This window comes from Eretmochelys imbricata, chromosome 20 (genome assembly GCF_965152235.1).
Source record: "Eretmochelys imbricata isolate rEreImb1 chromosome 20, rEreImb1.hap1, whole genome shotgun sequence".
Lineage (NCBI taxonomy): Eukaryota > Metazoa > Chordata > Testudines > Cheloniidae > Eretmochelys > Eretmochelys imbricata.
The window spans coordinates 17964088-17988872 of NC_135591.1; the positions used below are offsets into that span (position 1 = coordinate 17964088).

Below are 24785 nucleotides of genomic sequence, written 5' to 3' on the forward strand. Positions count from 1 at the left end.
TTTCATTTTGCTCCCAGTGTCATATCACAAATAATTCATTTTTTTAAAAATTATGTATATAACAGAACAAAGAATGGGGCCCCATTGTGCCAGGCATTGCATAGACCTTCCCCAAGATCAGGGCCCTGGGTGCTGCCCAGACACATAGTGAAAGACAGGTCCTGCCCCAGACAGCATGTAAACAAAGAAAGAATGATTATACTCCATTTAAAAATGAGGAGATGAGGTACAAGGAGATGAAGTGACTTGCCCAAGGTCCCTCACAGGCAGTCTGTGGCAGAGCCAAGAATTTCACTCAAATTTTCTGAGCCCCACTCCAACGCCTTACCCACAAAACCCACCCTTTCTTCTGCTGCTAAGCATCCTGGATTGTAGACGGACATCTGCCCTTTGTCCCCAGATCAGATGCAACCCACCCAAACTTGTCTAAGGAATTTAGAGACCCTACAAAAACATCCAGCATCTACCAGCTAATCAAGCAAATGTGAAAGGAGTTGCTACTCACACACACATACGGTTTGACTTTTTGGCATGGGAACCAGCCGATCTCATTCGTGGATGTGTTTCTGCCCTGCAAAGCGGAAGCCAATGCATGTCAGATCTATCGTAAATCGGGTGACCAGATGTCCCAATTTTATAGGGACAGTCCCGATATTTGGGGCTTTTTCTTATATAGATGTCTATAACCCCCCACCCCTCATCCCGATTTTTCACACTTGCTATCTGGTCACCCTAATCATAAAGAGCTATCATGGCAGAGGCCGAAGGGGCTGCTCTGGGCCTGGTTTGCAGAGGGACTATGGTAGGCTGGAGGTTTAAGCCGAGAGCAGAAATATTTCAATTTGGCTATCTCGCTGTGGTGTTTCTTGGGAATTGTAGTTTGGTTTTCTCGTGCCCCTATTCTCTATGGGCCAGGCTCCCCAGCCAGACTACTTCTCCCAGGATGCACCAGGGTCAGGGCCTCCCATAATACAACCGTCTCCCCTCACTAGAGGGCAGACTGTGGTGCATCATGGGAGATGTAGTCTGACCAGGAAGCATGGCCTTTTGAAGAGAAATGGGAGCATGAAGCAACCGAACTACAACTCCAACAAGGCACCGGGACTACAGTCCCCCACCATAATATTTCATTTTTTCCCCCAAAAGTTGACCATTTTGCACAGGAAAAAGTCCCCTTTTTCCAACCAACTCTAGCCTGAAGGCCTGAGCCAACCCCCACTGAAGTCAATGGGCATCTTCTCCATGGTCTCCTGTGGGTTTTGGATGAAACCCTGCCCACCTCTTTTCCACTGGCTCCAGTGGGTTTTGGATCAAACCCTGCCTAACACTCAGCATCTCTGATCAGAGCCAGCACTGAGATCAGGGCCCAATTGTGCCAGGTGCTGCACAGACTCCGACTGAGATCAGAGCTCCATCGTGCCAGGAATTAACTGGGAGAAGACAAGGCATGGGTGACCCTGCCAAAGGGGCTATTTATTGCTGCTAAAACCCGAGGTGTAAACACAGAGACACTGAAAGCAGGTTGGACACCACGGCTGCTGGACGGGGCAGACCCAGTGGTTCTCTCTGGCCTTCACTGCCTGGCATCACCACTAAGAGGAGTCTGCCTCCCTCTTGGCCTCATCAGGAAAGTCGAATACAGGGCTCAACAACTGAGCCATGCTCAGAAGTGGCCCAGATCAGTTCTGTTTCATCATTCGGAGCCTGATGCCGCCTGGCCTCCCGAACAACAAGAGGCTAAAGCACGAATTGATTTATGCTGCTCTCCTCTTTGACACCTGATTTTAAAGACACTCCTCCCCACCATCATTTCTTATCATGAGCTACGGTCATCAGCAGGGCTTGGCGGCTGGAATGTCAGCGCTAACAGACCTCTCCCACTTGAGCTAACGTGAGCTCCATTAGCCAGCTGCACTAATTTGCGGTGTCTTGAAAACTGCATTGCAACTGTACGCTATCCCTTTAAACGCTCAAGGGGTGGTGGTGGGGTGTTCCTGGTCCTGCTTATGGGCAGAGAGCTCTGTAGGAAGTTCTGAGATGTGGGCCTAGCAATAGTTAGATTGCAGCCAGCCAGCTTGGAGTAAGCTGGGGTGAGTTATGCCTCAGGGAGAAGCCTGTTTTGTCTCTCTCTGTTTTGGGGTTCTTATGTGTTATCATTCTGGATTCAATTAAATAAAGTTGTGTTACATTGCAACCTTCCAGCAAGAGTATTCTGGGTTTATCTAGTTTCTCGGTTTGTATGCCATGAACATAACAGTAGTCAGACTGTTACCCTCTGGGTGGACCAGCCATCCAAAGGAGATGTCCTCATGTGGCGGAGCCCTGTGGTTTTGGAACCAGAAGTCGCAGCTTCAAGTCCCTGCTGACCAAATTTATGTGCAATTCCTCTAGTCCAGCGGTTCCCAAACTATGCGTCTCAACCCCAAGTGGGGTCACCCCATCAGCGGGTGGGGTTGCAAGTCCGAGTGCATAGACAAACGAAATCTCAGCAGCGGGTCTAGTGATGTAGTTATGGGGTGGTGGGAATCTGTGGGATTGAACGCTCAGGAACCGCTGTTCTAGTCAGCGTTTCTCCATGAGGGCACCCGGACTGGGGGGGGGATGGCTGCGGAGACACCTACCTCCCACCATAGCTGCTGCGCCTCAGCTTTGGTCAGCTCCACAATGTCCCCCAGGCTGAGTCGCAGCGACGGGCCAAATGCCACGGGTGGCGGGGGCAGCCCGTAATACTCCTGGCAGACCTCCATTTTGGGCAGCCCTAAGGAAACAAGGACATTGGCAAGGAACCGGTCACAGAACAACCCCATGTATCTCCCTGCAGCAAACGCCTGCCACCCAGCCGCATCTGCGCCCAGCGCTCTTCCCACCCACTACGGGGACACACGTGGACGGCCACATCTTCCTGGTGCGAGGGGGACAGAAAATCCTCCCCATGCTCTACATGGGGGATAGAGGGAAAGCCCTGGGGCAGGCCTCATTTGCCCCTCCAGGACAGGGATTCTGCATGCAGTAAGATGTATTTTAAGGGCTTATTGTCTCCTGAACCCTCGTCCACGCAGAGCTCCCATGAGCCAGTGGGGCTTTCCTGCAGGTGCCCTGAATTTAAGCTGGAGCTCAGCATCCCAGCACAGATCAGGGATCCAGCTAGTCCGGTGTCCAGCCTGTGGGAATGGTAGCTCAGTTACCACATGTCCTCCTCTATGGGGCAAGCTCCCCAGCCAGACTGCATCTCCCATGATGCACTACAGCTTCAGAGGGATGGGGTTATAGTATTCCAGTCCCTCATAGTACAGCAGATCTAGCAGAACTTAAAGGGGGGTCCTTTACTGAGGCGTTAGACCCAGAGCAGACCCTCGGCTTTCTCCAGGCTGCAGTGCCTGGTGTCACCAATAGGGGTCTCCACCACACCAGGCCTAATCAGGACTGCTGATTACAAGAAAGGAAATTCCTTCCTGACCCCACTGCCTGCCCTGAAGCACGAGAGTGGGTGCCTGCCACAGGACTTACCAAGGTCGTTCTTCTTTCTCTCCTGGGTGTGTCGGTTGGATTTGTTCTGCAGAGGGAAGACAAGGATCCTGGCTCAGATAAGGAGGATGTGTGGGATCTGTCTGAAGTTCAGCAGGCACAGACCCTGCTATAAATCAGCAGGGGGTGTAGTATTATGAGCAGAACTGGAGTAAGAGGGTGGGGCTTGAGGAGGGACTTAGGCCAGTGTGGTACTAGGGAAGGGCTCAGCAAGGCAAATATAACAACCCCCCATGTGGTACTTAATCCCCTTCTAATGGTAATTGAGCCATAGACAGAGGCTGATGAGCCTGCTGCTAGGTCAGGTTTTAGACCCAAAGGTCCCAGGTTTGATGCCCATTCGTGGTGACTCCCCCAGCAACATCATATAAACTGGGACCAAGCTCCTTTGCGCCCAGTCTCTAGACCCTCAGCATGTAAAGATCTCCCTTGTCCCGCATCACTTATTGCTAAGAACCATGGGTAGGACTCTTGTGATCTCCTGATGCTGCCATTTAGGCTGTGATTAGGGCTGATCCGAAACATTTTCCATTTGGGGTTTTTCTGAGAAACACCATTTTTTCACGAAAAGTGCCGGCTTTCTGCAGAAAAATGGCTAATTTTTCATCAAAAAATCCCCCAAAGGCCTGAAAATTTCCATATGCTGCCCCAGTGCCTCCTGGGAGTTGTAGTTCAGTGGCCCTGTGCCCCCATTTTCTTCTATGGGCCTGGCTCCCTGGCTGGATTACATCTCCCGTGTGCTCTCCCCCATCAGCCAGAAGGCCTGGCTCTATGCTCACTGACACTGGAGCATCACAGGTGTAAAATAAGGCGTGGGTGAGCGAGAAATTAGGTGCAACATCTGTCTGATAAACAGTATGAGGAGCTGGAAATGGCCCACCTTGATTATCATACACACTGTAAGGAGAGTGATCACTTTACATAAGCCATTACCAGCAGGAGAGTGGGGTAGGGGGAGAGAAAACCTTTTGTAGTGATAAACACCCATTTTTTTATGGTTTGTGTGTATAAAAACATGTTCTGTATTTTCCACAGTATGCATCCGATGAAGTGAGCTGTAGCTCACGAAAGCTTATGCTCAGATAAATTGGTTAGTCTCTAAGGTGCCACAAGTACTCCTTTTCTTTTTAGTATGAGGAGAGAAAGCCAGGCAGCAAATGAGCTGAGGTGAAGGGAACCTTGATTAAAAGTTAGTGGTGCTTCAAGGGGCAGTATTGCCCAGCGGATGGAGCACTGGACTGGGACTCAAGAGACCTGCCTTCTATTTCCAACTCTGACTTGTGTGATCCTGGCCAAATCCCCTCCCCTCTCCAGGCCTCAGTTTCCAAACCCTCCTACTTAATTATTATTCATATTTATTAGGTGTCTCACGGTACGCCTAGGACTCCGCCTCCCCCCTAGACCCAGGACTCTGTTGTGCTAGGCGCTGTACAGACACAGAACAAAAAGATAGTCCCAGCCTCTTACTAGGCGCTTTTCGGAGCCCAGCACAGTAAAAGTCTCAATCTCGGCTGGGGCTTCTAGCTCCTATCACAATACAACTACTAAATCCACCCCCCAGATGAGAACGTTTTCTCCCTAAGAGATTTAAGGTTGTTCGGGGTTGGTTTGTTTGTTTACCTTTTTCATCGTAGACCCATAATCTGGATTAAACAGAAAAGGGGGGAAACGATTACTCAGTTAGTTGCGAAATCTCATCCTGCGAGTTCTCAGACTAAATTAAAGCAGAATTGTATTTCTGGTTGTGGGTGACCAGTATGTGCCAGGGAGGCTGGGATAGAAAACCCACCTCCTGTCCCACGTGGTGCCCCTTTGTCACCCCACTGGCACCTCAGCGGCATGTGGCTGAAGCGCAGATGGTGATACAGAGCAGCAGCAGCAGTGAAGGGCTTAACTCGTGCCTGTAGGCGAACCCTTTCCTTCCTCTGCTCTTGTATTCGGCCACTTGCAACTGCAGCCTCCTCAGATGTATCCCAGAATCCTTTGTGCTGCCATACCCCAGCTGCATCCCAGAATCCCTTGCACCATTTTGTGCATCCCTTGCATGACTTTGTCCAGCTGCATCCCAGAATCTCTTGCACCTCATGGCCTAGATGCATCTCAGAATTCCTTGTCCCAATTTGTCCCAACTGCATCCCACAATCCCTTGCAACACTTGGCCCAGATGCATCCCAGAATGCATTGCACTTCATGGCCTAGAAGCATCCCACAATCTCTTGCCCCCAACCCTTCAGATAAGACGCTCTGGGAATCAGCTGATTAGTTTCCGGGTTGTTCTAAGGAGGGCTGGCCGCAGGCAGGCTCAGGTAGCAGGAACGGAGTTGTACCTCCCACCAACGCTGCTGACCAGGGCTGGGCACAGACATGTACCTGAGCTCGACTTCCCGCAGGGGGCTACCCGGCCCAGACACTCCTTGTGAGCCGGAGCTTTGCATCGGCTGCAGCGATAGCCCTGGTAGAACGTGCCCCTGTTCACACCGCCAAGAGAGAGAACATGTGTGTTAGAGTCACCGTGGTAAATCGGGGCTTGATGTCATCCCGCCACACCCTTCTGCCCTGCCCTATTAACCCCTACCTCCCCATGCCCCATTCCCAGCTCAGCCCTGCCCCACAAATTAACCCCAAGCACGGGAACGGCCAATCTCAGGAGACGCCTTAGCTGGGAGCAGTAGTACAGATCAGTGGCTGGCATGGGCATCGCACATGGATCCAGGCAGCGCCTACCTGAGCAGCATCTGGCAGGATTTGCAGGACGCATTCTCCTCGAAGGAGTACATGTGGAAGTCGTGGCCATTGGACGTGGCGTTCTCGGGGTAGATATTGGAGCTACGGGAATCAGGAGAGAGAGACAGACCGAGTTATGCTTATGATTATTATGATTATTATTGTTATTTATTAGGTGTATTACGGTAGCACCTAGGCGTCCCAGTCATTGGCCAGCTCCCCTTCGTGCTCGGCACTGAATATTACGGTAGCACCCAGGAGCACTTCGTCCCCTCGTTCTGATGGAGCCGGCGCGCTGAAAATAGCAGTGTAGCCGAGGTGGGGTGAGGAGCGGGACGAGCTGGCCACCCTGAGGACGAGCCTACAGGCTTGGACGGGATCGTACTCAGGGCGGCTAGTCCCGCCTGCCGTTTGCACCCCCACAGCTACACTTCCATTTTTAGTGCAAGGCTTGAACAGATCTAGCACAGGTATGTCTGCTCGGGCTGGAAATTACAGCCGCAGTTCAGATCGTAGATTTACCCTATGTGTCTGTGCAGCGCCTGGCACAATGGGACCCTGATCGCAGCTGGGGCAGGGACCGTCTCTCGCTGTGTCTGTGCAGCGCCTGGCACAATGGGACCCTGATCGCAGCTGGGGCAGGGACCGTCTCTCGCTGTGTCTGTGCAGCGCCTGGCACAACGGGGCCCTGATCGCAGCTGGGGCAGGGACCGTCTCTCGCTGTGTGTGTGCAGCGCCTGGCACAATGGGACCCTGATCGCAGCTGGGGCAGGGACCGTCTCTCGCTGTATGTGTGCAGCGCCTGGCACAATGGGACCCTGATCTCAGCTGGGGCAGGGACCGTCTCTCGCTGTGTGTGTGCAGCGCCTGGCACAATGGTGGCCCTGATCGCAGCTGGGCAGGGACCGTCTCTCGCTGTGTGTGTGCAGCGCCTGGCACAATGGTGGCCCTGATCGCAGCTGGGCAGGGACCGTCTCTCGCTGTGTGTGTGCAGCGCCTGGCACAACGGGGCCCTGATCTCAGCTGGGGCAGGGACCGTCTCTCGCTGTGTGTGTGCAGCGCCTGGCACAACGGGGCCCTGATCGCAGCTGGGCAGGGACCGTCTCTCGCTGTGTCTGTGCAGCGCCTGGCACAACGGGGCCCTGATCTCAGCTGGGGCAGGGACCGTCTCTCGCTGTGTGTGTGCAGCGCCTGGCACAACGGGGCCCTGATCGCAGCTGGGCAGGGACCGTCTCTCGCTGTGTGTGTGCAGCGCCTGGCACAACGGGGCCCTGATCGCAGCTGGGCAGGGACCGTCTCTCGCTGTGTCTGTGCAGCGCCTGGCACAACAGGGCCCTGATCGCAGCTGGGGCAGGGACCGTCTCTCGCTGTGTGTGTGCAGCGCCTGGCACAACAGGGCCCTGATCTCAGCTGGGGCAGGGACCGTCTCTCGCTGTGTGTGTGCAGCGCCTGGCACAATGGTGGCCCTGATCGCAGCTGGGGCAGGGACCGTCTCTCGCTGTGTCTGTGCAGCGCCTGGCACAACAGGGCCCTGATCGCAGCTGGGGCAGGGACCGTCTCTCGCTGTTTGTGTGCAGCGCCTGGCACAACGGGGCCCTGATCGCAGCTGGGCAGGGACCGTTTCTTGCTGTGTCCATGCAGCACCTGGCACAACAGGGCCCTGATCCTCATCAGAACCTCTGGCCACTGCCACTTTACCACTAATAATCCAGCAAGCAACAACCAACCGAGGGGAGAGGGGGGCAGGACATGGCAGAGAAGTTTCAGAGAAGGGCTGGGACAGTTTTTTGACACCGAATCTGGGGAGATTCAGTGGGGAATGATGGGAGTGAGGGTGTGTGGGAGGGGGACGTACATGGACATTTCAAACTGCTCCATCCACTTCTTCTTCAGCTCTCGCGTCTTGAAGAAGAGCTCGTAACCCTGGGTCCCGTAACAACAGATCAGGTGGAACATGTGAGTCCACTGGAAAAGACAAGTGCACGGATGTTTAACAGTCCCCCTGGAACTCATGGGCAGTGGAGGGGGGTCCCACCTTCCCAGTAACTGCATATCAGACAAGGGGACTCAAAGAGAGACGTGAAACCACACTCCCGCCCACCAGCAGCAGACAGGGGCAGTGCGGACTAGAAATTAGAGCAAGGGAGTGGGGAGCCAGGATGCCTGGGGTCTATTCCCAGCTTTGGAAGGGGAGAGAAGTCTAGTGATTACAGCTAGGGAAGCAGGAGTTGGACTACCAGGGTTCTACAACTGGCTTTTGGAAGGAGTGTTGACTAGTAGTTAGAGCAGGGTGTGCGTGGAAGCCAGGACTCCTGGGTTCTTTTCCTGGCTGTTGGGAAGAGTGTGCCCAGTAGTCGAAGCAGGGGGACTGGCAGCTAGGATGACTGGGTTCTATTCCTGGCTGATGGGAGGAATGTGCCCAGGGGTAGAGCAGAGGGACTAGGCATGGGAGTTATTTTGCTGACTCTCCCTGGCAGCCAGAACTGGCAGGTCTCATTAGCTCCAACCCAGGACAGAAAAGGGTTGAGCCAGGGGGAAGAGGAGCTAGCACAGGGCCAAATACTGGGATCAGCCAAGCTAAGGAGATGCCTTGGGCCGAAGACTGTGTGGAAATGGTGCAGGCTCTGTATGTGTGTGGTCGCTGCCCCCTACTAGGGGGAAATACCTGCTTTGAGTAAGTGTGGGTATGGATGTGCAGGATGGAGTGCACACATGTTGTGTTAGCAGGGTGGGAGAGGCTCCAGCTCACACACACACACACATCACGCAGCATTACCTTCTTATTGTCCTTTTCTCCTGAGGAGTCATCCCGGATCTGGTAAGTATGGAGGTCGATGAAATCCCTCATCTCGTAGGAGTCCCCTTTTCTCTTGCATATGAGCAGGGCTTGGTCCAGAAGGAAGGCATACCTGCAAGGAACAGGCCCCAACACGGAGAAGGATGCAGACAGAACCTGGGACAGATGAACCACTGACAGGCCGGGGGCGGGAGGAACGCACATCTGGCTTATATGAGCCCCAAGACTTGAGCCCTGCTCCTGGGAGGCCGTACACTTAAGCCAGGTCTACATGCAAAAATTACGTCGACCCAGCTATGTCACTCCGGGGTGTGAAACATCCACACCCCTGAGCGACGAAGTTAAGCTGATCTAAACCCCAGTGCAGACAGCACTAGGTTGCTGAGAGAATTCGTCCATCAGCCCAGCTACTGACTCTTCGGGAAGTGGATTAGCTGTGGCGATAGGAGAACCCCTCCGGTGATTGTCTGCACAGAAACGCTGGCTGTTCTCTGGCTTTTCTCTAAGATGTTCTCCAACCTTTGTTATTCTCTGGACCTCAGGATGACACTATTAAGGACCGTATCTGCTCTAGATCCCCCTACCGCCCCAGAGCTTGCTCTTGAAATAGGCAGAGGGGAGGCGGTTCAAGACAGCAAATTATTTTAATTTCGTTTTAGTTGCAGGAAGTGTCCTTAAAAAAAATCAATTTTGGTTTTATCAAAATTTCCTGTCCCCCCACCCCAAAACTGTGGCCCAAAAACCCCAACCAACCCAAATCTGGTTTTCCAGTTGAAATTGTCGATACAAAGGATTTCTGAAAAAAACATTCATTTTTGTAGGAATCATTTTGTCCAGCAAGGGCATTTCCCCACCACCCCATTTGTTTTCAATGAAAAGCTGGTTTTTGTTGTTGAAATTGAAAAGAACCCAACCAACCCTGCCAGGAAAGGCCAGATTTTGAATGGCACTAAGACATGCTATCCCTTGAAAACGCTGGTGCTAAAACCCCAGTTCAGGACAGCACTTAAACATGTGTGTAAGTGCCCTTCCTGAAAAGGACGTGCTCCTGAGTGGATGCCGGATGCATGCGCTGAATTCTAAGTGCGTGAGCAGACAGTGTGACTTAAAGCTCAATGTGTACTTAAATGGGGGCCCAGAGCTCTTAGCATCTTGCGGGCTGGAGCCCCACTCTGTCGGTCGCAGAGATGGCTGCCAAGGGCCATGGCCTGAGAACCGCTGTCCCAGACACTTGTTATGTGATCAGATGCATCGTGGTCCCTTCTGCTGAAAGTCAGCAGCCTAAGAGCAATGGGATGAGCCCTGGAGTTGGCCCCACAACTCAAGGAGGTAAAAGAGTTTGTAAACTACTTGTAGGACCTTAAGTGGAGATGGCAAACCTTCCATCACGTCGGGGGTTTATTGATCGTATCTGTGCTGCATGGACAAGCCCTCCACCGTCGATTCAGCCCCCACTCCCACCTAAGCGACATGCCCACGGTCACCCAGCAGGCCGGTGACAGAGCCGGTAGAACCCAGGTCTCCAGTCCAGTGCTCTGTCCCCTAGGCCGCGCTGCCACCACTCAAAGCCGCACACCTCAGCTCTCTGCCTGCCCTCACCTGTCCGTCTTGGAGCGTTTCTCAGTGCTGGTGACCTTTAGCTCCCCGTCAATCTTCGGCCTCCCGTACTGAGCCAGGGACCGTGACTAAAAGGAGAAGGGGGACAGAAAACCAAACCCGTTTACAGGAATTCAGTCTGAGACAAAAGGAACCAGCAGGCTGAACAGATGCCATATACCTCCCTAATGGCTGGCCCAAAGATGGTAAGAGTCTACGACTGCTACTGGATGATGGAGCAACTCTTATAGCTACAGAGGGAAAACCTCTGTGCTTGGTCCTGGGTTCACTCCATGGGAGGCCATATTAGGCTGCACAAGGTTCCTAGAGCTGTACAAAGGGTGGTAGCGAGAATGCTGGGAAATACCACAGCGACCAGGAGGAGCCAGGAAAGGGAACTGGTCTAGACAGGAGCAGCTCTAACAAAGGCCAGCCAGCAGGAAGCTGTTGAGTGTGTATAACATGCACTCAGGTTTGTATTGTATATACGTATTCCAGGGGAGAGGCGAAGAGTGACACAGGCAGCTGGGGAAAAAATAATTTCATGGCACTTGTTTGAAATAATTAGTTCATTAAAGAGAACGCGCAAATGAAAAGAACTGAATGAAAGAACAACAAAAAATGAAAAGAAAAGCGTAAACCAGTGAAAATGAATGAAAAAGAATGAAAGAGGGGAAACGAATGAATCAGTGAATGAAAGAACCAACCAACAGGTGAATGAATGAAAAAAAGAACAAATGACTAAAAGAAAATGAATTAAAGAACAAAAAAAAAAAGAAAAAGAGGAAGAATGATCGACCGAACAAATGAATAAAGGAGCGAACAAAAGGTTGAGAGAGGAAAAATGAATGAACAAGTAAAGGAGTGAATAAATACAGGAGTGAACGAACGCAAGATTGAAAGAGGAAGAATGAACGAATAAAGGAATGAACAGATAAAGGAGCGAACGTGAAACATGGTGGAGGAAGAATGAATGAATGAATGAATGCAGGAAGAAATAAATGGAGGAATAAATAAATGAAAGAGGAAAAATGAAGGAATGAATGAAGGAACAAAGAAACAGACAAGGAAGAAAGGAAAAAGAAAGACAGAGACCGACGGAAGCAGCAAAGGCAGCCAGGCCAGGTGACAGTAGGTGTGACCCAGGGACTCACCAGTTTCTCTATGGAGAGCTGGAAGTTGGTGATCTGTTTCAGGGTCTCGTTGTCTCTCTTGATCTCGTTCACGCACTGTGCCAGGTCCTAAGGGATGGGGGGGACACAACGAGCCCTTGGTCAGCACCAGCCGTGCTTGGGGATGTGATCCATGGCTGGGTTTTCCCTTCAGGGTCCCCAGGGCATTCTCTGCTGGGGGGAATGGCCGTCTGATGTCTGACTATCAAACAAGGGCGGTTTCCTTGGGGCAGAGTGACATCCCTTGCTAGCAAAGGGGGCGCCAGACCCCCTCCATTACTGCTCTGCCCCGCCGCCACCCAATGGGGTGTACTGAATAGCCCCAGCCCAGCACCCCAGTAGCAGCCCCCCACACTCCCTCTCCGGCCCCAGCCTCCCCACCCCACAAACCCCCCCACTCTGCAGCCCCCCCCGCCCACAAACCCCCACCACAGTAGCACAAGCCCCCCCACCACTCCCCTCAGCACCATCCTCCCCACCTCACGAGCCCCTGCACTTGGCATCACTTCCTCCACTCCCCAGCCCATTGCACCAACCGCAAAGTAGTCACCGGATATTTCCTGCAGTGTATTTACACAGTGTTTATTCTCGTGTATTTGTTTAGGGTGAGCAGATTTTTTTGAATTTTCACTGAGACTACGAACGTTTATTTTTTTTAATCGATTTTTGTAGATTTAAATTTTCACAGTTGCGCGAATTTAGGGGTTTTAAGCATTTTTCCCCCCTATTTTTATTGGTCGAAAATATGGTGAAAATGGTGAAAATATGGTGAAAATGAGGTGAGTCACGGGGGTGGAGATGGTGCTCCCTCCCCAGACCCCGCTGTGCAGAGCTGGCCCGAGCCCTGACGGCCCTTCCCCCTCTGCCCCCCCCCCCAATAGAAGTCAAACTGCGGCTGTGCCCCAGGGTCCCGGGCCCGGAGCCCCCACCCCACCCCACCCTGGCTGGGCCCCGGCATTTTTCTAGCATGTTGAGGGGCCCTCAGAAAGAAAAAGTTTGAGAACCCCTGCGCTAGTCCACTTGTAACACACCTAACTCAAAAGTCTAAGTCCCTGGATTTGGACTCTAATACGGTCTCAACCGGCATTCTTCTTACTTTGCCTACCTCTAAATGTCGATTATCATCAGTGGAAATATTTTTGTTGGTTTGTGTGTGTGCGGTGAAATCAATGCTTACCAACATTTACGATAAAAATCAAATACTTCCAAGCCTTATTAATTAATTTATTATATTACCTCAGGAGCGGCGGAGGTAAGTGCCCTAAAAGTGGGGGGGCCATAGGCACCCGAACCGTGGCCCCGCACTCCTGTGCCCCATCACCCCCCCCAGCCCTGCCCCCACACTGCCCCTTCTCCCCAAGGCGTCCCCCCCACCTCTTCCCCAGATCCTCTGCTTCCACACTGCCTTTTCCCTGCAGTGACCCAGCCCCCTGCTCGCTCCTCTTCGCCCCCCCATCACTTGCCCTTACAGCCAGTGAAAAGTGGGGGGCCATGACCCCCTGGTCCCCCCCGTTCTGGTGCCCCTGTATATTATATTATATTATATTATATTATATTATATTATATTTAAGGTGTGTCTACGCTTAAACATTTTCAGAAGTAGCTATTCCGGAATAAATCCACTTCCAAAGTGCATTAAGCTAAATTGGAAAAGGCATTCATCTTCCAGAATAAGAGTATCCACACTGGGACTTATACCAAAAGAACTATTCTGGAATAGTGAAATTATTATTAATTATTATTACAGTTATTATTTATTATTATTATTGTTGTTATTATTATATTTTATCATTATTCCAGAAGAGCTATTTATAATTATTACTATGATGTTATTTATTTAATAATTATTCCAGAGTAGCTACTTATAATTATTATTTTCATTACTATGTTTATTTTATTGGTATAAAATAATTATTCTGGAATCGATTTTTTTATTATTACTCCATTTTAAAATAATTATCCTAGAATTTTGTTATTAGGTAATTATTCCAGAATGAGCTATTTCGGTCCATTTCCATGTCTCCACAAGCCCTCGAGTCACTGAGATGTTCCGAATCAAAATTTTTCAGCATTTCCATTCTCAGGAAAATTTCAGGCTCAGGGCGATGGTCCCCATCCCCCTCTCCCTCCCCCGTACTTGCAGTGTCAGAATTTCCCCTGGGAGGAAAGTCCCCATTCCACCCAGCCTTACACAGGAACTTTCCTACCCTCACCCCCCAAGCATAAGCCCCTCTGGATGCGCACACCCACCCACCAGGCCCCGGAGCGTTTTGCGACCAAAACACTGAGAGACCCTCACGACCATCCCGAAAGTTGGCGGCACCCAAGAGACGGAGAGCTGGCCTCACCCGCATGGCATCCAGCGCCAGCCGCAAGTTCTCCTTTTCTGTCGGCTCCACCGTATGTTTCACCAGCTCCTGGAGAGAGGAAATTAACCGGGATGGATTTGACTGACTCAAAGGCATTTCTGGCTCCTCCAGCAGAGGGTTCCAGGGTTCCCCAGCTCCCCAGAGCGAAGCATCGTGGGGCAGAGCCAGGAACCCATATAGTGCTGGGCGCTGTATGTGATTTATTAGGGGTATTACGGTAGCACCTAGGTGCCCCAGTCATGGCTCAGGACCCCTCAAAGAGAACATAAAGACGGCTCCTGCCCCAAAGAGCAGACTTCCTAGTCTGAAGCTGACCCCAGGCTTCGATGGAAGAGCTGGCCAGACCCAGCTGGCACTGATGGGGATTATACCATGCCGAAAACCTATAGGGCTTTCTTTCTGATGGTGGTCATTGTTCTGCCTATTTTATAGAGAGAAACTGAGGCACTGAGCGGGGAAAGGACTTGCCTATGGTCACACAGCAGGCCAACGGCACAGCCAGGAATAGAACCCAGGAGTCTTGATCCCCAGCCTACCCCCTGCTTTAGCCCACAAGACCCCACTCCACTCCCTGAGCTGAAAATAGAACCCTGACTGCCAACCTGTGACCCTTCTGCACAGACTACCCCCACCTCCCCTTGACCAGGGCCTTTCGTGCCCACCCCCAGCTTCCCGCCAAGGGTCTGTACCTGCAGAAGCAGATGGTATTTCAGCACCCGTTGCATGGGCACCATCAGCAGGTCACGCAGGGTGAAGCGCCCATTGTTGGCTCGTTGGGAGCATTCCTGCACGACAAGAAGGGGCATTGGCGGGGGAAATGCCCAGTGTGCTGAGGGCTGGCCAGAAGGTCCCACAGAGACTAGGGCCAGTCCTATGCAATGGGACACCCATAGGGCCCCAGCTAGCTCCTGACTGAGCCAGGACTATGGAACCCATCCACCCCTGTGACCCCATGGCACCTCCTGCCATGCCCTCTGAACCCCCTGACCCTGGCACCTCCTGCCATGTTCTCTGAGCCCCCCGACCCCATGGCACCTCCTGCCGTGCCCTCTGAACCCCCCGGCTCAATGGCACCTCCTACCATGCCCTCTGAACCCCCCAACCCTGGCACCTCCTGCCACATTCTCTGAACCCCCCAACCCTGGCACCTCCTGCCATGCCCTCTGAACCCCCCTGGCCCCATGGCACCTCCTGCCATGTTCTCTGAGCCCCCCAACCCCATGGCACCTCCTGCCACGTTCTCTGAACCCCCCAACCCTGGCACCTCCTGCCGTGCTCTCTGAACCCCCCTGACCCCATGGCACCTCCTGCTGTGCCATCTGAACCTCCCAAACTTGGCACCTCCTGCTGTGCCCTCTGAACCCCCCTGACCCCATGGCACCTCCTGATGTGCCCTCTGAACCCCCTGACCCTGGCACCTCCTGCCATGCCCTCTGAACCCCCCTGGCCCCATGGCACCTCCTGCCATGTTCTCTGAGCCCCCCAACCCCATGGCACCTCCTGCCACGTTCTCTGAACCCCCCAACCCTGGCACCTCCTGCCGTGCTCTCTGAACCCCCCTGACCCCATGGCACCTCCTGCTGTGCCATCTGAACCTCCCAAACCTGGCACCTCCTGCTGTGCCCTCTGAACCCCCCTGACCCCATGGCACCTCCTGATGTGCCCTCTGAACCCCCTGACCCTGGCACCTCTGCCATGTCCTCTGATGTCCCCAGCCCATTCCTGCTTAGGGGGTTCCCGTTAGCACGGAGGGATGTGGGGGGTGGGGCTGTTGTTAGAGGATGGATGGGGAGGGGAGAGTGGCTAGGATGATTCAGAACCATGGCCCTGACCTCCAGCTTCATCCTCACGTCCATGCTGGCACCAGCCACTTGGTCCAGACACCGGCTGGCTGCTTCCACCTGACTGCAGTATCTGCCATAGAGCAGGAACCTGGGAGGGCAAAAGGAAGTATGGCCATGAGCCGGGTGAGGGGAGGGAGAGCTGGCCCTGGCCTAGTCTGGAAAGGACCCTGGGCTTGTCTTCTTTCCGTCTCCACTCATAGCCAAGGGGAGAAATAGAAAGGTGGGAACTCGGGAAAGAGGTGCTGGGAGCCCCGTATCGTGGGAATGGAGAGTGGGGAACACTGGTACCATCTGTGCCCTGACTCCCTTGTCCCTCCTTTGCTCTCCACGTGTGACGAGAGCGCCCACAAGGTGGGCTTAGTTTTCTTGCTCGGCTGGGGGGGTGCCATGTGGGCAGGGAATACAGAAGTGGGGTGAGGGGGTGGACAGAAGGGGACATCTCCACGGATTCTTCTAGACACTGAGCTCTCAGGGCAGGAAGGAGAAAGGGGAACCGACCCTCCCCCCAGCAAGGGGGTCTGGGTCGAGGGGGACGGGGAAGAACATGTGGCTATGGAGCATACCCAAGTGACCCCACTAGGGGAAGCTCCTCCACCCCTTCCCAGGGGTTCTTCTCCCCACCATCACCTTTCCAGACAATCCTCACCTTTCCTTGTACTTGATAAAGACCTGGTAGAGGTTCTGGGCGTTGCTGAAGGACAGGACGTTCTTCAGGTCATCCAAAAAGAATCGATGCACCTTCACGAGGTCCTGAGAGCGTGTTGTGGGGGAGGTGGGGGGAAATCAGCTCAGAGCCACTCAACCTGCTACAACTAGCTCAGTCACCAGCTATGGGCTGTACAGAAACATCACGTGCACCACAAGTCTCATGCTGGAGGCCCAGGGGAGGCGGACTTAGATCTAGACCCCAAGATTAGACTGTGGAACCCACCAGGACATGGGCTTCCTGGGCTAACAGCTGATGTGAAATTTGCCCAGTCCTCACTTACAGAGCAGGAACCCATTGTACTGGGTGCTGTACACACACAGAACAAAAATATCAGTAGGGCCAGATCCCCGGCGGGTGCAAATGGGTGTGGCCCCACTGAAGTCAATGGGCCAGACCCCCCAGTTGTGTTAATGAGATCCCCTGGTTGTAACAATCAGGCCTCACTCCTATCCAGGACCAGAAAGAGAATCCAGGAGTCCTGACAAACAATCCATCTTGATCTAACCAATAGACCCACAGCAAGGAATAGAACCCAGGAGTCCTGACTACCAATCCTTCTTGATCTAACCCCTAGACCAGACTCCTTCCTAGAGCCAGGAATAGAACCCACGAGTTCTGACTACTAAGCTGGCTCACCCTAACCAGTAAGCCACACTCCTCTACCAGAGCCTTTCAGTTCTAGGAACCTACCCATGACCTACTGCAGGAGACAGTGTGACATTCATAACTACCCCTGCATGGATTGCCAATGAAATTTGGATCCAGGGCCTTCAGCACAGGCTGCTGCCTTTTGAGCTAAAAGAGCAACTCCATTAGCTGCTAGCAGTAGCAGGTTGTTATACACTTTGTGGAACAGCCACTAGAATGTGGGGATATATAGCACATACTGAACTTCTGAGTCACACAGTCCCCTAAACAGGGAAGGTGGATTGATGGGTGGTATTTAGCCCGGGTTTCCAGGATGGAGCTCAGTTTGCGTCAGGAGAGGTACATGAAGAAGAGAGTAACTTACCTCGATGTTAATGAAAATGTTCTCCATGTCCTCCAGCTTTAGAAATCTCTGCAGGGGCTTCATAAAGTGCTGCAAACACACAACGGGGAGTTGTCAAACAGGGCAGACCTGTCTGAATCACACGGCTTGGGGCCAGATTCCACAGACAAACCCTGGCTGGATTTTCATGGAACATACCCAAGGGAGCGAGATTGGGTAGTGGGAAAGGAAATAGCATTGTCATTTAAAGGGACCACCTTCCTGGAGAGGGTAAAACATGCACCTCTGTGATTCAGGGGTTCAAGGTCAAATGTGTACGCTAAAGGTTGAAGGTTAAAGTAATCCAGGAGTTAAAGCTTCGCTCAATCTAAAGTTAAAGTGAGCTCAATCCATTTAGTTTAACAAAGAGAAGGTTAAGGGGTGATGTGATTATGGCCAATAAGTACTGACATGGGAAACAAATATTAGATAACGAGCTCTTCTGTCAAGCAGAGAAAGGTCTAACGTGATCCAATGGCTGGAAGTTGAAGCTAGACAAATTCAGACTGGAAACAAGGCGTAAACTTTTAACGGGGAGGGTAATTAACCATTGAAACAATTGACCAAGAGTTGTGGTGGATTCTCCCATCACTTTTTAAATCAAAATTGGATGTTTTTGTAAAAGATCTACTCTAGGAATTATTTTTGAGGAAGTTCTTTGGCCTGTGTCATTCAGGAGGTCAGACTAGATGATCACCATGGGCCTTTGTAGGCTTGGAATCATTCTATGTCTCTATGCTTGAAGGTTAAAGTGATCCAGGAGTTAAAGGTTGGTCCAAATTTTTCTGTTGAAATTTTTTGGATGGAAAATTGGAGCGTTGACATTTTCACGGAAAGCGTCTGCCTTCCTCCAACATTTTTGATTTTTCTTTTTTGGGTCAGAAAACTGAAAAACGTCCAGCTTTGGACCAAATCTCTTGGAGGTGGTTTCGTTTCTTTTCATTTTTTCATCAAAAACATTTCAGGTTTTTGATGTAAAATCAAAATTGGTCACTGAAAACTGTGTTCTCAATTAAATGTTTTACAGAACCCCTGGCATTTTTCTACCGGCTCTAGGGGAAAGCTCCTCTTCTCCTTAGGTACGGTGAGAACTAGCGGACTCATCCCCCATGGTGGGGAGGTTGTCTCTGGGGACTGAACCTGCAGCATCTGGAGCTAAAAGCTGGTCGTTCTGTTGCTTGAGCTGTAGGTGGTAGAATGCTTTTACACGGCTACATATGGTGCAGTCACTAAAGGGCTAGGAAGGGCTATACACTCTGCAGTCACTGCCTCAAGTAGCATCACGGTGACCTTTGCTCACGTGGGCTCTGACCCTCTTTCATGCCAACCTGGCCTTTTCAAGGGTGTCCCCCCAGCTCCTGCCGCCCACACAGCCCTCCCATTAAGGGGGCAGGGGAAGCCAAACTGAGATGAGCCCCTTGTTCACCATGTCATAAAATCATAGAATCATAGACTATCAGGGTTGGAAGGGACCTCAGGAGGTTCTCGTCCAACCCCCTGCTCAAAGCAGGACCTAATCCCCAACTAAATCATCCCAGCCATACCTCTGACTATGTCACAGGGGGAACGGTCTGCACCCCCAGCGGGCCGAGTGGCCAGCAGAGATGGCAGGACTGGGGGGCCGCCCACCTGCCATACCTGGTAGATTGATTCTAATGTGTCTGTGTATTTCTCCTCCGTCTGTCTGATTTCTTGAAGGCAGCAGTTCCGCTTATCCAGCTCTGTCATCTTCTGTTGCAGGAAGACACAGTGCAGATACCTGCCATTCAGTAACCTTAACCGCTGGGGCCAGATGCCCAGCTGGAGACCCACAGCCCTCCCCAAGCTCGTAATCAAACCCAGGGGTCCAGACTCAAAGCCCCCTCTACTCTAACCGCTAGACTCCAGCTCTCTTCCCAAGCTGGGAACAAAGCCCAGGAGTGCTGACTCCCACTCCTCTCTGCTCTACCCCCTAGGCTCCACTCCCCTTCCAGAGCTGGGAATGGAACCCAGGAGTCCTGACTGCCATCCCCTCCTCCTCCTCTAACCTCTACATCCTACTCCTCTACCAGAGCTGGGAACAGAACCCAGAAGTCCTGACTCCCAGCCCTTGGTTTGACCACTAGCTCACATTCCCCTCCCCAGAGAATGAAACCCAGGAGTCCTAGAATATCTCCACATGCTGAATACCTCGAGCCACCTTCGGGGTACATCCCACTCCAGCAGCAGGGACTCAGAAACGTACCCTTCCTGTTACTTACTGGCATGACAACCGGCTCCGACCTCATCAGGTCTTCGTAGATTTCATCTCCCTCTGCCTCCTCATTCTCCACGCAGTCGTACAGGTCGTCATCTTCCTCCACCGTGTCACTGGGGAGTTGAGAGCGAGAAGGAAGCTCAGTGCCCTGCACCGGGTCTGACCCCTTATCTTGCAGAACAGTCCAGACGTTCCAACTCACAGGCCAAAATTCAATATTTAGGCACCTAAATAAGTAGTCTGATTCTCAGAAGTGATGAGCTCCCCCAAGGGTTCCTCAGCACCCAATGATTAATATCTGTACAGACCCCAACTGAGATCAGGGCCCCATTGTTCCAGGTGCCGCACAGACCTGGATGGAGATCAGGGCCCCCATTGTGCCAGGTGTTGCTAGGGTTGCCAGATGTCCGGATTTTGACCAGAACACCTGGTCAAAAAGGGACCCTGGCAGCTCAGGTCAGCACCACTGACCGGACCATTAAAGGTCCGGTTGGCAGGGCTGGCAGGCTTCTTACCTTGCTTCGCGCATGTCCCTATGGTCCCTAGACATAGGGTCTGCCAGGGGGGCTCTGTGTGGTGCCCCCCCCCGAGTGCCAGCTCCTCAGCTCCCGTTGGCCGGGAACTGCGGCCAATGGGAGCTGTGGGAGCAGCACCTGCGGTGGACGGGGGCAGTGCACAAAGCCGCCTGGCCGCACCTCCACCTAGGAGCCGAGGGACATGTAGCCACTTCTGGGAGTCACCTGAGGTGAGCACCACCTGAAGCCCGCACCCCTTACCCCCTCCCACACCCCAATCCCCTGCCCCAGCCCCGAGCCCCCTCCTGCACCCAAACTTCCTCCTGGAGCCTGCACCCCGCACCCCCTCCCGCACTTCAACCCACTGCCCCGGCTCAGAGCCCCCTCCCGCACCCCAAACCCCTCATCCCTGGCCCCACCCCAAAGCCCACACTCCCAGCCAGAGTCTACACCTCCTCCTGCACCCTAGCCCGAAGCCCCCTCCTGCACCCTGAACCCCTCATTTCTGGCCTCACCCTGGAGCCCACACCCTCAGCCCCCAGCCCATCCCCCGTCCCACACCCCAACCCCCTGTCTCAGCCTGGAGCCCCATCCCACACTCTGAAGCCCTCGACCCTGGCTGGACCCTCAGCCGAAGCCCTCACCCCCTCCCACACCCCAACCCCCTGCCCCAGCCTGGTGAAAAGGAGCGAGTGAGGGTGCGGGAGAGCAAGCAACAGAGGGAGGGGGGATGGAGTGAGCGAGGGCAGGCCCTCAGAGAAGGGGCAGGGCCTTGGGGAAGGGGCAAGGCAAGGGTGTTCGGTTTTGTGCTATTAGAAAGTTGGCAACCCTCTGCATGCACTGAGATCAGGGCCCCCATTTTGCCAGGCGCTGCACAGACCCCAACTGAGATCAGGGCCTGTTGTCTCAGGCACTGCACAGACTCCCCAGAAAGACGGGGGCCCCCGTTGTGCCAGACACCTCACAGACTCCAAGTGAGATCAGGGCCCTCATTGTTCCAGGCGCTCCACAGACCCCAACCAAGTTCGGGGCCCCCCCGTGCTGGGCCAGTGCTTGGCAGTGCAGAGCCCCGGCACCTCCGGGCTTGGTAGTGAGTCGCCCCGGCACCTCTAGGCTGGGCACTTCAGAGCCCCGGCACCTCCGGGCTTGCCGCATCTGTTATGAATCTAAAAAAATGACTTGAGTCCCAGCACCTTTTTCATTACATATTAACTAATGGGGGGGCACTGCACAGACTGCAATGGGGGGGCACTGCACAGACGCGTAATGAGAGAGTCCCCGCCCCGAAGATTTTGCAGAATAAACAGGCAAGACAAAGTCAAGAGCGTGGCCTCCATTTTACAGAGGCAGATTCGCCCAGTGGAAAAGCAGGGAACAGGACCCTTTCGACTGCCAAGCCAGTGCTCTCTCCAGGTCACGCCCTATGGCTTTTGGTGGAGACGCAGGGGGCACTTACTCAATCTGATCCGAAAGGTCGCCGTAAATGTCGTTGTCCGCGACGCTGTCCTCGGTGGGGAAGGGGCTGAAAGAGGACGGAGCCAGCTCATGATCAGGTTATAACGCGGGCAAGCCTCGTTCGCGACCGTCTCCTCTCCAGGAGGGTTCGTCTCTCTGGCCTTTTCTGCCCTCAGTTTTACCCTGGCTGCCCCCATGTCCCAGCGGCACAGGGCTGCCTGCATCCCTGCCCCTCTCATGGAGCTGATCAGCCAGAAGGGGTCACTCAAGAGACTGTCCGTGGGCAAAGTTGGACAGATGTCACAGTCAACCAAGGTGGCCATTTACTAACCACATGACCACCACAGCTGATAACTTCTAATTGAGGGGAAGGTCTAGGAGGTAGGACTAGGCCCTCAGATAGGGTTTGGTGGGGAAAGGTTTTCCCGTCCTGCGAATAAGAGTTGAAAATTTTTTCCATAATGAATTGGGGGCAAAAGGCTGCAATCTTGAAACTAGTCCCGCATTGAGAAAACTAATTTTTTTTTTTTCATTTCTGGTGCACTGAAATGTTTCATTTCAATCTTTTCAACCCCAGTTTTGTTCAGACTGGCCAATTTATTCTCTTTTTTTTAAATCCTTTTCTTTTTTTACCCATCTGATTAGCTTCAATCTCCCAATGAAAAGTTGTTTCCAACTGGAGAACCGGAATTTTTCCATTTTGAAAATGTCCAAACGACACATTCTGACCATCTCAAAACTTTCTTCAGAGTCAGGAAGAATTTGGCCAACCTGTCCCTCTTTCACGGCCAGTTTTGGTGTCAACGAATCAGCATTTCGGATGAAAAAATGATTTGCTGGAAAATTCCTACCCTCGATATCACCCAGTGCAGGACTCTGGATACCTGGCTCGTGGATTCTAGACCCATGTAGGCTGCCTGATTTGGACCATAAACTAGGATCCTTCCCAGCAAGGAGAGGCCAGGTGATATTAATGAACTACCAGGCTGATTTTCCCATCCACCAGCACATTCCAAAGAGAAATGAAGCCACCCCTCTCATGCATATTCAAATTCCTTGCTGTAGCACTTAGCCGAGGTGCGTCACCATCCATACTTACATGATCCCTTTGGATTGAGCTATCTGAGTCCATGAGAGAATCGACAAGGTCTCGATCACCTGTGAGGGGAGAGAGGGGCGTGCTACATCAGGGGACAAGATGGACAATTGCAGGGATGGCAACAGAACTGTAGCGAGGGTGGATTGGACCCACAGAACCCGGATTGGAACTCCCCGAGGCTCTGGGAATGCAGCGTTGCCCTGTGAGATGCTCTAATAAATTTCTTAGTCTCTAAGGTGCCACAAGTACTCCTTTTCTTTTTACGGATACAGACTAATACGGCTGCTACTCTGAAACCACCCATTGAGCGCAATGGAAACTCCCACTGCCAGGGGAGCTGCTGAATGCTCAGCACGCTTGCAAATATGGCCCCTTGGTGCTAAACCCGAGGGGTTTCCATGCCCTGGGTTAAAATGAGCAGCAGGCTGGGGATCTTCCCAGGATTTTCGCAGCCCCAAAGCCTGCTGGGCCAGCTGACCTCAATCCCCAAATGTGAGGCTTTCCCAAAGTACAAAAAGAAAAAACCAGGAATGTCTCTGTCCAGGGAGCTTTTATTCCGGAAAGCAAGAAAGAACCAATGTAAAGTCTCCATGAAAGTGAGATGAACGTTCTCAGAGACGCAGGGTCTCTCACACACAAAGCCCCTTTGTAACACCCGGCACCTGGACTGCAACACAGAACAGAAGCTGCCCAGCAGCTGTCTCTGCAAACAGATAAGGAGAACCCTCCTGGACACAGATCTTCTTTCAAGCACCATATATCGCTACAAACAGCACACCAATTATCTGGGGGCTTTGGGTGCTCCCCACTAACCCAAGACATTCACATTCTTGGGCTTCTTCTGTACACATGATTTTAAGCACTTTGGGATCTTTGGATTGAAAGGGGCAATATAAATCTATGTGAAACTCCTGCTTCCAGAGTGCCCCTTGCTGCTGTGATGGGGAAAGCACCACAAAACCAACACGGGAGCTACTCAGAGGCCAGGTGGGGACACCCACTCACTTCTCAAGAACTGTTATTTATTATTGTTATTATTTATTCGTGTTACAGTAGCACCTACAGATCCCTAAGTGAGATCAGCCCCCCCCCACCCCACATTGTTCTGGGCACTGCACAGACCCCCCGCCTCCGCCCCAAGATCAGGGCCCCATTGTTCTGGGCGCTGCACAGACCCTGACCGAGATCAGGACCCCGTTGTGCCGGGCGCTGCACAGACCCTAACTGAGATCAGGGCCCCATTGTGCTGGCCATTGCACAGACACAGTAAGAGACAGTCCCTGCCCTGAAGAGTTTATAATCTAAATAGACAAAGGGTAGGTGGGGAAACAGAGACCCGAGGGGGGAAGCAACGTGCCCAAGGTCACCCAGCAGTTCAGTGGCAGGAAATGCTCCCGACCTTGTCCCCAAACTCTGGGGCATTTGACAAGGGTCTCGGTCCGAGACTGGGGCTCCCAGGCACGGCCATAAACACGATAAATAATAATTCTCGGCTCGATCCAGCAACACCGAGGTGACACTAAGGGACTATTCCAGACCCAGAACGATGTCGCTGGGCCGCAGCGTGACATGGCAGCCCTGCAGACAGTGCCCAGCGCGCTGATCCTGCTAGGCAAAGGTTGTGGCGCTGACCTCCTGCCTTCTTCCCTAAGACAGAGCTGGAGCGTCGGGGCTGGCTGGGGAGCAAGGGAAGTGAGTTTTTGGGGGTGCGTAC

General features: G+C 52.8%; 1 protein-coding gene across 3 annotated transcripts in view; it reads right to left on the minus strand.

The window, feature by feature from the left end:
- Positions 1-24785, minus strand: part of VAV1 (vav guanine nucleotide exchange factor 1) — a 68328-nt gene that overhangs the window by 16225 nt on the left and 27318 nt on the right. For all 3 annotated transcript variants that reach the window (XM_077838717.1, XM_077838716.1, XM_077838715.1), the window contains exons 3-21: positions 23072-23130; positions 21974-22039; positions 20007-20115; positions 19405-19497; positions 17749-17817; positions 16674-16777; positions 16016-16115; positions 14873-14968; positions 14163-14231; positions 11797-11883; positions 10646-10731; positions 9026-9158; positions 8105-8214; positions 6250-6351; positions 5896-5993; positions 5146-5168; positions 3508-3553; positions 2622-2758; positions 506-571 (exon numbers count right to left, since the gene is read on the minus strand). In XM_077838717.1, the coding sequence (XP_077694843.1) occupies positions 506-571; positions 2622-2758; positions 3508-3553; positions 5146-5168; positions 5896-5993; positions 6250-6351; positions 8105-8214; positions 9026-9158; positions 10646-10731; positions 11797-11883; positions 14163-14231; positions 14873-14968; positions 16016-16115; positions 16674-16777; positions 17749-17817; positions 19405-19497; positions 20007-20115; positions 21974-22039; positions 23072-23130 (1653 nt within the window). The remainder of the gene's footprint in view (positions 1-505; positions 572-2621; positions 2759-3507; positions 3554-5145; positions 5169-5895; positions 5994-6249; positions 6352-8104; positions 8215-9025; positions 9159-10645; positions 10732-11796; positions 11884-14162; positions 14232-14872; positions 14969-16015; positions 16116-16673; positions 16778-17748; positions 17818-19404; positions 19498-20006; positions 20116-21973; positions 22040-23071; positions 23131-24785) is intronic.